Source organism: Mirounga leonina, unplaced genomic scaffold (assembly GCF_011800145.1).
Source record: "Mirounga leonina isolate KUSES-001 unplaced genomic scaffold, KU_Mleo_1.0 Mir_151, whole genome shotgun sequence".
Taxonomy (NCBI): Eukaryota; Metazoa; Chordata; class Mammalia; order Carnivora; family Phocidae; genus Mirounga; species Mirounga leonina.
Genome location: NW_023270377.1, coordinates 77,004,510 through 77,018,890, shown reverse-complemented (window position 1 = coordinate 77,018,890; position 14,381 = coordinate 77,004,510). Strand labels below are relative to the sequence as shown.

At 39.8% G+C, this 14,381-nt stretch overlaps 1 protein-coding gene across 17 annotated transcripts in view; it reads right to left on the bottom strand.

Annotated features, from left to right (window-relative positions):
• Window positions 1-14,381, bottom strand: part of NEB (nebulin) — a 200,570-nt gene that overhangs the window by 140,163 nt on the left and 46,026 nt on the right. For all 17 annotated transcript variants that reach the window (XM_035008051.1, XM_035008034.1, XM_035008039.1 and 14 more), the window contains exons 30-40: window positions 14,000-14,098; window positions 12,925-13,029; window positions 12,731-12,838; window positions 10,928-11,239; window positions 10,618-10,824; window positions 8,080-8,184; window positions 7,299-7,406; window positions 5,190-5,501; window positions 4,005-4,211; window positions 1,941-2,045; window positions 566-673 (exon numbers count right to left, since the gene is read on the bottom strand). In XM_035008051.1, the coding sequence (XP_034863942.1) occupies window positions 566-673; window positions 1,941-2,045; window positions 4,005-4,211; window positions 5,190-5,501; window positions 7,299-7,406; window positions 8,080-8,184; window positions 10,618-10,824; window positions 10,928-11,239; window positions 12,731-12,838; window positions 12,925-13,029; window positions 14,000-14,098 (1,776 nt within the window). The remainder of the gene's footprint in view (window positions 1-565; window positions 674-1,940; window positions 2,046-4,004; window positions 4,212-5,189; window positions 5,502-7,298; window positions 7,407-8,079; window positions 8,185-10,617; window positions 10,825-10,927; window positions 11,240-12,730; window positions 12,839-12,924; window positions 13,030-13,999; window positions 14,099-14,381) is intronic.

The following is a 14,381-nucleotide window of genomic DNA, read 5'->3' as shown; positions in this document are numbered from 1 at the left end:
CAGCAAAGCTCTTATACAAATTAGTTTACTGGAGTCCAAATGAATGCGTTCTTACTCTATCAAGGTATTATATCAATTCATATGAAAATATAACTTAATTTATAAAAAGTAATTAAGTAGGTAAGTAACTAAAATCCTGTCATTTAATCTATAATTCTTCCTGGTTTTCCTATTTTACTGGATTTTTTCTTTGTGAAAATTATATTGAAAAATTGTATTCTTTTAAAAACTTGGAGGCTTTTTTTGATTTAGTGACATTTTAGTATGCCAAGGCTTTTTTTCTTGAAAAAATCCAAATAAAAAGCAGTTTCCAAGTTCATAACAATGACACCAATGACAATTCCAACTATTTCACAGTTTAAAACAAAGAATTTTCTTATTTGTACTAACTGTATTGAATTTCTAAAGATTTTAAAGTAATATAAAAAAAATCATTGGTACTTAGGATATTAGGAAATATTTTTATAATTTTTAATTTATTTCCTAATACAGCTCATATAGCCTCACATACCATGTAAAGATTTTAAAAATATAGAGAAGTTTTCTACTTTCAAATTATACTTACATCACTAGCAATATTCCTTGAACTTTTTGCAGCTACAATTGGAATGGCATCTGGTCCCAAATCATAGCCCTTAGCAAGAGTTTTCTTCCAGTCTGCTTTATAATGAGACTTGAAAAAAGGAAAGAGTATTTTATTATTCTACTTAAGTATATTCCTATATTTCCAAACTTTTCTATAATAAGCATGCAATACTTTAATTTTCTTGTATTTTTTGTAATGAAACAATTAAAACGTAAAGAAAGATATGAATACTAAAATTAAAAATTCAGATGTAGTACCACCTAGATTTGATCACTCTTAATGTTTAAGTATTACTTATAAAAGCAGGGAAAATTTTTAAATAAACCAAAGGCATAGAAATGAATATCAAAAAATGTTTATTTGGAGATAAAAGAGAGCCTAAAATGTTAGGAAAAATGACTAAGTCATCTTTTAAGAAATGAATGATCTTATCTAGGTTTGGTTATTTTTTAAATTAGAATTTACCAACTTTTTTTTTTTAAGCAAAAGAAACAATTCATAATGGTGAATTTAAAGATCACTACCAATTATGTATCTAGACTACCCAAGAGGCTTATGTGCAAAAAAAGTTTCTCAAGAAAATTACAATAAACTTTTATACAAGTTTTAATAATTGAAACAAAAGTTATATAAAGCAATATTTGTCCTTATTACAGACTATTCATGACTGCACTTTCCAATCTTGTATATCTCATTTTGTTCCACTTTCTAAAAAGTACAATACAACCTACTAGACTGATTTTATAACCCACTAATGAGTCAGAGTCCACAGTTTGGAAAAGCCTGAATCAAGTGAAACTTTATGGTAGCTTCTAGTCTCATATTCTATGATAATGGGCCAATCTTTAGACTACTGATTCAAAAATTGGCCCCCGGACATGGAGGGCAAGGCAACACCGAACAAAGAGGGAGCCCACTACAGATTGGTAGGTGGCAGGTTTAATAAACGAGGGAACTTACATACAAGGCTTGTCTTGGGCAACCACAAGACAAGTAGCTCTCCTCACCTGCCCACCACAATCTTAAAAGTTTATACAGAGCCTTAAACTGGGTTTAGTCACGGATACCATTCAGATGGTCTCAACATATTGCTCTATCAAGGCTGCCTCCTCTAAAATGGCTCCCACTGTAGAAACGGTGTACATTCCAAGGACAGGGGTAGGGGTGGGGAGCCTCTGCCCGGGTCTAGTTCACGAGTTAACCAGCGGTCATGTCTTCTCAACGACCTCTTCAAACAGAGACTCAAAAGATCCACACTTGGTTTGCTGCCCTTAAAATTCTCACTGCTAGAGTTATACAGAACTGAAGAGGCCCATGTTAGCAATATTAGACTGGTTCCAGCCCAAATACTCACATCACTCATGTTGAGGGCGTTGACCTTGGCCTGAATAAACTGAGGTAATTCGGGGTCCATAGTGTATTTATGCTTCAGTTTCTCCCCCTCCACCTTGTAGTTCAACTAAAAACAAAGGAGGCAGAATGCAAATGTCATTAGCTGACATAACGTCCGTTTCATCAAGTACACACCCCTTTAAAAAGGAAGGTTATCATTTGTGTTTTTCCATACACAAGCCAAATACCTATACTACCATACGGCAGGGTGTGGTAGAATAGGTATTTGCTTAGTCCACCAGTATTTATTGGACAGCACTATGGGCCAGGTAGGGTGATAGGTTTCTGCATGTAAAATGTTGACAAAGACAGACATGTCCTCTTGAAGGTTAGAGTGCAGTAGAGGAGACAGAAAATAAAAATGTAAACTATGAGATAGAGCTAGAATGTGTGATGTGTTGTAAATAGAATAACTTTAGGAAAGAAACAAGGGTAGTCAGCAAAGGCTAAGGAGATAACATTTATGCCTAGATTTGAAGAAAAGGGAGGGGTCTAGGCCAAAGCAGAGCATTTGGGGCCCTGAGTCTGGAAAGGGCAGGGCCAGCGTGAGGGACTGAAGACAGCATGCGTCACAGGGCTGGAATGTGCTGAGGGGGCCCCACAGAATTAGGATGGGGAACAGGGGCACAGAGCTGAGGGCCTTTTTGGCCAAGGTAACAAGTTTAGCTTTTGGGTTCAAGGAGAAATTACTAAGAGCTTTTAAGTATAAGAGGGCTATGATTTACATTTTAAGCCCGTTCTTCTGGTTGTCATGTGTGACCCCAGGCTGGGAGGCCAGATACCAACTTACTGCAGTTGTCCCCATGAGAGGTATGGAAGCCCTAACTAACTGCGGGCAGCTGAACAACAGACAAGTGCCCCAGGGGACGCTGGGAGAGACCGAGATGCACTGATGCCGGGATCACGCAGGGAGGCATTGGTGGTAACATCAGGTAGATGTCGATGGCATTTATTGGGATGGAGAATACAATGCGTGAGTGTCCAGTTCTCCTAGCTAACTGGAAAACCACAGCAAGAACAAAAGAAATCAGAAGAAGCTCCACATTTACACTACAATAGAACTAATCTCAAAATATCAACAGAGACTGGCCTGAGAAAGAAAATCCACGGATAATTCTCAAATCCAAGCCAAGCAAAGCCTTCCCCACCTTCCAATATCTGGGGCTAAAAACACACCACCTCTTCTTTTCTTTGTTTTTACCCACTGCTGAGGGGAAGCGCTGAGCATTGTAATTAGGCTCTAAGAATAAGGGTCCAGATAGACAGGGGCTTGGAAATGAGGTTCAGCTGACTCTGAAAGTAAACAGCTTACCTCCTCCCCAGAGGCCTCTCTCTGGCTTGCCTTTCAGAACATCTAGCTCTTATGCAAGAGGATTAGGACATTATGCCTTCTCCCCGTGTAGCTAGGTAGGACTGTTGCAACTCAGAGGAATAAATAGCTTGGTTTAGAATTCAGATGGAATCACTGATAATAACAGTAATAATTTCATTTCATTTCATGTGTATAATGATAGGGGTCTGCTTATAAATAGCACAGATTCTCTACATTTGGAAAATAAAACAAATTTGGAAAATCCTCCTTCTCTCCTCCCTATTCTCTTTATGTTCAAGTTCCAAGTTGTTTCATCAACTGAAAGCAGTTGAAACACTAACAGAGATGTACCTTCACATGTTGAATTAAGGATGGTGGAATGGGGGTTATTCATGGATTAAACCCCCCTTAGATTTATTTATCTATTTGAGAGAGCGCACGAGAGAGCATGTGAGCATGAGTGGGGGGGAGGGGCAGAGGGAAAGAAGAGAGAGAATCCTCAAGCCATCTCCTTGCTGAGTGCAGAGCCCAACACAGGGCTCAATCCTAGGACCCTGAGATCATGACCTGAGCCAAAATCAAGAGCCGGCTGCCTAACAGACCGAGCCGCCCAGGCGCCCCCGGATATCTGTGATAATGTGACAATAGAGAAATAAAATCCCCAGATAATCCCAGGCGCCCCTGGATAAACCCCTTTGAAGGGAAACCACTCACATCACTTAGCTGCTTCGTGTTCTGCTGAGCCAAAACCATGCCCATGGAATCGGGCACACTTGTGAACTTGATGGTATCTGGGTGCTGTCGATACCTCCTCTCATTTAAAGCATCACCTGCTTTCTTGACCTTCTCAACCTCCAGAGAACCAATAGGGATCCATCCAATGCCCTTGAAGAAGTTGTTATACTCGTCTTTATACACATTCTGTAAGAGAATAATCTCACGTGAGGAGTTATCCTACAGAATACTCAAAGGATGTCTCTGAAATTTGCAATTCTACCCAGATGAAATAAATAGCAACGCTTCCAGCATGCTCCTGTCTGGGAAGCAGCTTTTCACTATGTATGCCACTGAGCTTCTTACCCAGAATTTGGTAATAAGAAAAAGCAGTTCTGTTGTTAGAGTGTATTATATGACACAGAGGAAATCTAGGGCACATATTTCTGTGGCTAATGCTAAAAAAAAAAATTGTGTCTCTTTTGACAATTGGGCTTTCTTTTTTATTTCACTGAAAACCCCACAAATTTGAATTTCACCCATCCTGTCCACCTAGGCTATTCCTGATCTCAGCTGGGGAGAGACATCTTCGTTGAGCGACAATAAATGAACACCATATATTCTCTTACAGAGGATGATTCTTACAGAAATCTGGTTCCTGCAGAAGGAAATGCCCTGAATATTAAACAGCCTCCCCATGCAGCTCTCCACGAATCATGCTGCAATCACAAAGTCTTCCTGGTTCATTCCAGATGACTCATCACATAGATTAATATGCATTAGAGTGTGATTTTTAGTTAAAAAAGGAAAAAAAAACTTTCTTGAATTCAGAAAGAATAGAGAATACTATTTTGCATTATCCATATCACCATTGAAGCAGGCCTGCCAAGAGCAATCACTTCCTCTTGTTGAGAATCAAGGTGGTTTATATACTTAGTGGAATATGGTTTTATCTTTGATCCATAAGTTAATAGAGACAGTATCAATGATTACAATAGGAGCACAGAAAGCCAGCAAAAATACAGCTCGACTACCATGCCTTTGTTAGTCTTTCAATAATAACTGTTTATTTTAAAGTGCATTTTTCAAATATCTTACTGTATTGTGAAGTCTACTTAAAACAGGAAGAAATGATTATCCCTTAAGTACCAACATTTCTGGGTCTGTTACGTTATACATACTCACATCACTCTGAATTTGATTCACGTTCCTGGTATGCTGGAGACTCATGGTATCGGGTAGGTATGTGTAATGATGTATGGGCTGTTTGTAGTTGACGTTGGTGACGACATCCTGGGCCAACTTTGCAGCAGTAATGCTAACCATGTCCCCTGGGGTATGGTAGCTGGTTTTGGTGTTCTCATAGTTCTTCTTGTATTCACGATCTGACTGCATCTTTGCTACATTCATGTAATGGACCAGCTTGGGATCATCCTGGAGGCTTCTGAAACCCACATGCTTCCCCTTTGACTTCTCATAAGCTTCCTTGTATTTATACTGCAAAGGCAAAATTTGGTTAGCAAAGTCCTAGGCATTGATAACATTGGGTGTAGCAAGTATGTTCACACACAAAGGCAACTTAGAACATTGTGACTTTCTGGAAGTTTGTACAAGAAATGCAAACCATACCCACCCACTCCCATGTGCCCCAGACAGTTCAGAGTGAAAACATTTATTTCCAACACTTCCACCACTACAAATGGGTATAATGATAAATTCAGGACCAGTTTCTTTCTTTGCTATAAATCCTACAAATGCATTTGCATGTAGAACTTTACTTAAAGCCATCTGAATTTTCATGCTTAATGTGAACAAGACACATTCCAAATATAAGGCCAGTATCTCTTGGTTTCCTGGGATGTGAATTTTCCCAATCCAATATGTTATTACCACCACAGAATGTTATCATACATCATAGAACATTAGAAATTATTGAGAAAATCTTCCATTTGCTGTTCCCATTGGCCGGGTGATACGTATGCAACAGATGTAGAAGAAACTCTAAAGGACTCTACATGCAATTTCACTCAGTTTTTCTTGGGGTGGGGGATGGAAAACGTTACTGTGTTGTCTTGGGCTGACGGAATAAGGTTAAAACAAAACCCCTCTTCTTTCTGGGTGGCATCAATTTAGATGCTGCATAGGCAGGTAGCTGGGCCCTCCCCATCCATTTCTCAGCAGCTACTTTCCAAGCTCGCTGCTGAAGCAGCTGCAGATGAATTCAAGAACTGCAGTAAGGGCAGGAATGGCTGGGAGCTCCCCTGGCAGTAGAAACTGCAGCCCAAGGTCTCTCACTGCTGGAACTGGCGATGGGGTGTAGATTGAGTTATACTGTAGGTGACAGGTCAAAACCTCAATTTTTATGCAAGAGAACTCGAATCCACTTAAAGTCTGCAGATACTCTGCTCCTGTCATTTATGCACTGATTTATAAACAAGAATTTAGCAGGCAAAAGAATTATCAAGACATTTTCTAGGCATGTTAGAAAAAGCTCTGCTCAAGCTCTGAAAAGAAAAAAAAAAAAGATAATGTCATATTTTAGACTTTCACTTTGTCCTTAAACTAGAAATTTATTTCACAGTGGTGTGCAAATCTTTGAGGAACACATTTTCAGTGGCATCCCGACAAGGAAAGCTGTAGAAAGATTTCTTACACCCCTAGCTCCCATGTGGTCTGCACACATGGGTGGTTTCTTTCTTCTCTTTTCTCCACCTGTGATTGTAGCCCCCAGAGTAGCATGTGACAGTGAAGGTTACCAGGCATGCGTGTTTTTTGAAATTTTTGATCTTCAATGATGGGAAGAAGCGTAAGGGTATACTTTTCCTCTTACAGATGAAATGGTCATCGATTTACATAAACCAAAATTATATTCGAGAAAAATGGGCCTTTTCCCATTTGGTTTATAAAATCTTTAGATTTTATCTAACATCTTTTCAATCTTCTTAATACAATTATAATGCGGGCAGTCATTTGAATTTAATGTGTTAGTGTCAGGTAGGGTGTTCTGAAAATAAATGTGGGCTGTCAGGGAAATGTGTCAGTAAAGGTAATTTGGCCTATGAATCAGGGGAGAAAGCGGCTGTCAGATTTATGACAGCTCTACCAAGTGGGGTCAACTGAAAAGAATCACAGAATGTTAAAAAAGTGACAGGTTTTCAAAACAATATTTTGTGGAGAATTTCAGTGTCATTAATTCCACATATTGTTTTCAATGTAGTATCATTTAGACAAGCACACATTTGATTACTTTTTAAGCAGGTAATCACCCACATTTCACCTAAAATTTTTACTCACATCACTGGCAATGTTTCTGGATACTTTGGCCGCAGTGATGGGAATGGCGTCACCCAGCACATTGTTGCCCTTGGCTATTAAATCATGCCAGTCCTGTTTATAACAGACCTGTGATGTACAAGGAAAAAGGATGTCAGCATGCTGCGTATGAATCAGCTAAAGCGATTCCTCAATTGCAGGGATTGTTTTGTTCTTGTCCAGATATTAAGCTAAAGGAACCTCCTAGAACAAATTCTGCTTTAGGAAGTCACATTAGCAAAATGTCACACTTTGTGTAGCATGAAATTATAGGACACTGCACCAATTATTCACCCAAACCTGGTTTGGGCACACAGTGCAGTGGGATACGAAGAAACCAGAGTGGATCTAGAGGAGAGGAATAAAGGTTCTGGAAACCATGGTGTGTGAGGACCAACTAGAAAAAATGAAGTTGTCCACTCTTATGAAAGGAAGGTCAAGGGAAGACCTGGTGGTTGGCTTTAGAAATTGCAGGTTTGTTGTAATAAAAGGATTTCATTATCTCTTATTTTGCTCAGGATAATATCTTCCTCCACTTGCAAAACGAGGAAAACTAAATCAAAGTTTTAGAGGAATAGATGTTGGGCTCCACATAAGGGAAAATGTTACACCCTTGAAAAGGCTGGCTTAAGAGGCAGAGAGCATCATGGGATAGACTTCATACAGGGTGTGTAGGAAACGGACCTAAACAATTACCAAGGCCCCAGCCTACTCTAAAATTCCATCATGTCTGGATTTCACACCCCATCAGAGCCCTACTCACGTCACTTATATTGTAAGCATTGCACTTGGCCTGGAGAAACTGGGGAAGATCAGGACTTATAGTGTATTTATGTTTCATATCTTCTCCTTCAGCTTTGTATAAGATCTGCAACACAAAATCACAAAATTAAAATGCATTACAGATAGCACAAAAAAGGAAAATGCTTTGCGTGCTTAAAGGAGTTATATTCCCTAGCACAGTCCCTCACTATTTCTATTGTTAAAAATCATCAAAGGGGGGCTCAGGTCATGATCCCCGGGTCCTGGGATTGAGCCCCGCCCCGAGTCAGGCTCCCTACTCAATAGGCAGTCTGCTCTCCCTCTGCCACTCCCCCTGCTTGTGCTCACACGTGCTCTCGCCTGCTTGTTTCCTCTCTGGCAAATAATCAAATCCTTAAAAAAAATCATCAGAGGTATTTTCCTATTTTTAAAAACCTCAAGCATTTTGTTATTTTTAGAAAGACCTAAAAACTCTGTGTGCTAAAATAGAAAAATAGAAAACAGAGATCAGAGATCTTTGACTGCTAGAGATGCATGGAAAGTAAGTTCAAATGTGAAACCCTAACTTGAATAAACAGAATTCACCAAAGCTAGCAAAGCCCAGTCTTTGCTAGTGGAGCGAACAGTTCTGAAAGTCTTGTTCTTTGGTTTTTGATTCCTAGAAAATAGCATTTAGAACGAGTCTTTCACTTCTGCTAAAGAATTTCCAATTATAATTGTAGCAGTAAAACCATATAATAATTTCCTCATAATATGAAGAACCTTATACATAAACCCAGTGTACTTAAAAGGTTTACCATTTCATAGTTACCATATTTTATCCTTTTACAGATGTCAGAAAGACATCTAGATTCCTAATGTTGAACTTGTATTGTATCCTCCTCTTGGTAACAGAAAAGAAAGAAATTGCTCAATTTCTAAAATCTACAATACAACTGGAATCACAAGTAGATTTCCAATCTCTTGACTGTCATTTATCATGTAAGCCCTCAGGCATGTCTATGTGGGATATCACATGTAAACTGCTGTGTATCTATCACAAACAAAGTCTAAAGTGGCTGATATCTATTTGAATCCTCAAATACCAAAAAATTTCTTGTAGGCATCCAAGAGCTATCTTTACTTCCTCACTGCCTTTAGAAACCAGAGCTAAGCATTCACAGAATCTCACCCATTCTACCTTCTACACATCCCTTTTGCCACTGTACTGATTCAGTTGAAGTCCAAATGAGGCTTCTGCTGGGTTTCCATAACAGTTTTTAATCTATCTTCTTACCTCCAATCTCTCTCCTCAGTCTCAGCACTCTTTGTCAGAGCTATCTTTTAGAACACATAGCTGATAATGCAGCTTTCTGGATTAAAATCTTCAATACCTCCCATTACCTATCCCACAATGTCCAGAGTATAAGTTAGCACACAAGACCCTCAATGATCAGGTAACAATCCCAAACCCTTCACTGTCCTGCCATTCATTACCTCTTGTCAATCATTTTTTCTCATGCCAAGAATGCACCCTTCCTTATTTGCCAGGGAAGCGTTGGTGGGCAGTTACCCTCTTGCCTTGTACCTACTTGGCACATGCCTCTCCTGTAGCGTTCGCCTCTTGGTATGGCAATGCTCTGGTTCCATCCAGGCCCTTTGTCTTATACTCTTATATCTCTGTTATATCCTATATCTCACTACTCCTCGTTTACGTCATCCTTATACCATCAGCATATTATACAATGCCTGGCACAGGGAAGGAGTCCAAAAACATTCATTCAATGAATTAATAAATGAATGCTTTTGATGTCCCTTTAAGTCTTCTATACACTAAACTTTCCTTTAGATCTGACTTTAGCCAGGTCATATACATTGTTCATGGACAGGCAGGCAAAAAACATACTAATCTCCAAGACATAAGTTTTTAAAAGCCTCTATAATATTTGTGTATGATGAATTTTGAGAAGCAAAACCATATCCTCGTGTGAATTATTTCCCTGTATTAGTATATTTTATATATGAAAAGTAAATATAAGCAACTTAATATAGAATTGAGTGTGATGAATTTGCTACTTTGGAATTTAAGTCTAAATTTTGTTTGTGTGTGCACACATGTGTAGTATTAGACTAGAACTTTTTCATCATGACAAGTTTATCCAATAACAGAGTATTTCAAAGGCAGCTAAAAAGGAAGCTGTTTTAAAAAGGAAAATAAATAACAAGATAAAAGAAAAAGGAAATGTTAGTGCCCAAACTGAAAATAATTGTTGTGGTCTGTTTATTGTTTTGTTTTGAAGTAAGCTCCACGCCCAGCATGGAGCCCAAAGCAGGGCTTGAACTCACAACTCGAGATTAAGACCTGAGCTGAGATCAAGAGTCGGACGCTTAACCAACTGAGCCACCCAGGCACCCCCAAAATAAAAATAATTGTAATTATTATTTTAAATTAAATAAAGTAAAAGGAAAATTAATGGCTCAGAAGAATAAAAATTTTGAGCTGCTATTTATTTCTTTAAAGCCTCCCTCCATTCTTTGCCCCCTCTCTTGTTGTACTTACATCACTGACTTGCTTCGTGTTCTGTTTTGCCTGGACCATCACTGGGGAATCCACGATGCTGGTAAATTTGAGGGTGTCTGGATGTTGCCTGTACTTCTTTTCATTCAGTGCATCACCTGCTTTCTTAACTTTTTCTACCTCCAGACTGCCAATAGGTATCCAGCCTATGCCTTTCATCCAGCTGTTGTAGTCTTCCTTATAGGCATTCTACAGCAAAGAGAAACAAGAGGAGTAATGCCCCCAGCAGTGGGTTCTCACACAGGTTCTGACCTGAGGGGTGGGGTTGTCTTGGGGAGTAAGTGTCACTTACATCGCTCTGTATGTGCATCATGTTTTTAGACAACTCCAGGTCCATGGCATCAGGCAGGTAGGTGTAATGATGGAGTGGATGCTTATAGTTAACATTGCTGACAACATCCTGAGCTTTCTTGGCTGCCACAACATTGAACATATCATGGGGTGTGTTGTATTTGGTTTTTGTCTTCTCATAGTCTTTTTTATACTGCTGGTCTGATTGTAGTTTGGCCACATTCATACAGTGAACCAGTTTAGGATCATCTTGGAGACTCTGGAAGCCGACCATTTTCCCTTTGGCTTTTTCATAATCTTTTTTGTACTGAACCTATTGGAAACAAAAGTGGGCAAATGTTAAAATGTAGTTATGAAGATTTTACTGAACAATGAGGCCATGACTTAAAACAATTGAGCGTCCCAGAAATCACTTCAATAACCAAACAATTAGATGTTCATTTGTATACAGTTTGAAAGGTAGCCTGGGAAAATTAAAATGTTACTTAGAGCCCATTTGATTGTCTGTCGCTGCTTCGGCCACCTGAGAGGTTGGGGTGGGAGCATTGCCATAATTCATGTCTGTGACAAGGTAAAGTTAAGTTCCTTTCCACTTAGATGCTGGTAGAGACAAATGAAAAGATAAACATTTTGCAATCTTTACCAATTATATTGTGCTGTTACAGGAGACCCCAAATAGCTGCCTATGTGAGTGGTAGTAGAATTTTAATGAGTCTTTGGATATTCAAAGGGAGACCCAGAGCCAGTTTTACGTACACATGAATTGGTTCTGAATAATAAAGTGAGAAGAACTGAACTTGCTTGGGGAGATCTGGGAAGAAGCGTGGGAAAATGAGAAGCAGAGATGTGAAAGAAGGCTTGTGTGTGTGTCAGGGTGGGGAGTAGCTGGAGGAGAGCACCCACAGAGAAAGGGAATGGGTAAGGAATTTTTGATGGTAGGGCTTTTACAATATAGATATTTGTAATTCAGTTGTAATTTATTTACATCAGTGCAATGTCAACTTCAGTTCAAACTATCAATGAAGTTGTGATTGGGATTTGGGGGGAACCAAAAGACAGGGCTGTGTGGCATCTCTGGATCATGCAGGCCAGAAACAGAAGGGAGTCCAGGGCAGGAGAGTCCTGGTGAGCCAGAGCAAAACCACTGTGGGCAAACCAGTAGCTGGAAGTGACAGAAAGACAATAAACCTCAGAATATCTGCAACAAGCGGGGGAGGAGGGGGGAGGGTATCCCACTTCCTAGAGGTCAACAGGTGAGGGCTTGAGTCAGTTTGATTTGAATCTCAAAGAGGAAAGTAACTAGTTCGAAGCTGGGTTAAAGTAAGATAAGGAAAAGAAACAAAGACAAAATTTCTAACTTTCATGGAACCTAAGGACTGCTATGAACCTTAGGGCTCCAGAGCAATGAAGTAAAAGAAATAAAAGGAAAAGAAATAAAGGAAATAAAGGAAAAAGGGAATTCATATAAATTAAGCAAGTTTCAAGACTAAATCTTACCACCAGGAGGCTATTAGGACTTAAAATAGTGAGTGACTTATTTCCACAAGGGGAATAATGTGAATTTGTGCAGAAATACGGAGGAGACCTTAAACTTCAGGTGCTTCATTAGAACAGGGTCAGTAAAGGTTCTACAAATCCTTACCCCCAGGAAAATTCAGACCTGGTTAGGGAATTTTCCTTTCTAAATAGGTTTCAGCAGGACTCGCTTCCAGCTGGGGACAAAAGATATGGTGACCTCTGGACAACAGGTCCACCTCCACCCACACATTCTAGTTTCACACCAGCGACTACTAGCTGGACTTACGTCACTTGCCGCCTGCCTGGCAGCTTTGGCAGCTCTGATGGGAATCGCGTCCGTTCTCAGATCATACCCCTTCTTGCTCAAATCTTTCAAGTCTGTTTTGTACATATTCTGAAAGACAAAAGTCATTTGAATGTAACCGAGGCCCGTTTAGAAAAGGCTTCCCATGAAATCAGCAGCTAAGCTCACGGGCATACCTCACTGATATTGTAGGCATTAACTTTAGCCTGGATGAACTGGGGCAAGTCCGCTGGCAGGTTGTATCTGTGAAGAATTTCTTCTCCTTTGGCTTTGTAGGCAACCTGAAAGAAGAAAAGAAATGCATGAACCAACAAATAAAGTAGGGAAAAGGGTTTAAGGACACAGGGAAATAATCTCAGAACAGATCACATGGCACAGCGGTGCTTTTCATGAAAGACATTCTCTGGGTCATCCCCACATTGCTCATATGCAACACGTGGGGTCCTATCCCAGTGCCAGTTCAACCTTGGCCAAGGTCCCTCGGTATGCTCTAGGAACCTCTGAACTTCGGTAAGGGCACCTCACAGAAGTCCGCCAAGGGAGATGACCTGATGAAAATGTTAACCTGCAGACACTTTCCTGAGCACAGAAAAGGCTAATCCAGTGGGATATGCAAACCATCTATATTACACTTTGTGGGTGACTGATGGGGCTTAGGGGTGGTTTTTTTTTTTTTTTTAAAGGTTTTATTTATTTATTTGACAGAGAGAGATAGCGAGAGCAGGAACACAAGCAGGGGGAGGGGGAGAGGGAGAAGCAGGCCTCCCGCCGAGCAGGGAGCCCGATGTGGGACTCGATCCTAGGACCCTGGGATCATGACCTGAGCTGAAGGCAGACGCTTAACGACTGAGCCACCCAGGCACCCTAGGGGTGGTTTTTACTCTGTATGATTTGTGTCTTAGCTCTGACTTACAGTGTAACTCCTCTGTAAGGTGTGTTGCCTATATTCATTTTCCCAGTCTTTCCCAGAAATAGGCTTGTAGTGTTTCTTGTCATCAGGAGAAGACCCTGAGCTTCTCCTTGGGAAGCAATGTTAAATGGCTGAAAGGACAGTCAGCCCACCATAGATAATACTCTAAAGATATGAAGGAGGTGTGCTTTACTAATGAAAAGCTGGGAGAGGTATACAGTTGCTCACGTAACGGAGTCTCTTCAGACTGCATAATAACTCCAGGTAATCAGCACGTTTAGAATACAAACGTATTTGTATGAGTAAACACTTATTAAAGTATAGATAGAATGAACACTTACATCACTTCTCTGGGCCTGGTTGATTTTAGACTGTACTATAATCGGAGCATCTTCAATCGAGGTAAACTTGAGAGTGTCGGGATGTTGGCGGTATTTTTTCTGTTTAGTGAATTATGGCAAGAGAAACAAGAATATTACTTTCACTGAAAGCTAACATACAAAAATCCTTAAAATTTATTTTGGAGGGACAAGGATTTTTCTGGATTTTAGAATATAAAAATACTTGATTCTTGGTTGGCTTGGGGAAAAAGAGGAATACAATACTAAAGCCGGTGTTTTAAAGACTGGCTTAATTTTTGATGGTCTGGGGCAGTACAGACCAATATAACTTGCAGGAACCAGACGATTTCTTGTTTATGAAGTAAAAGAGGGTACTTTCCAC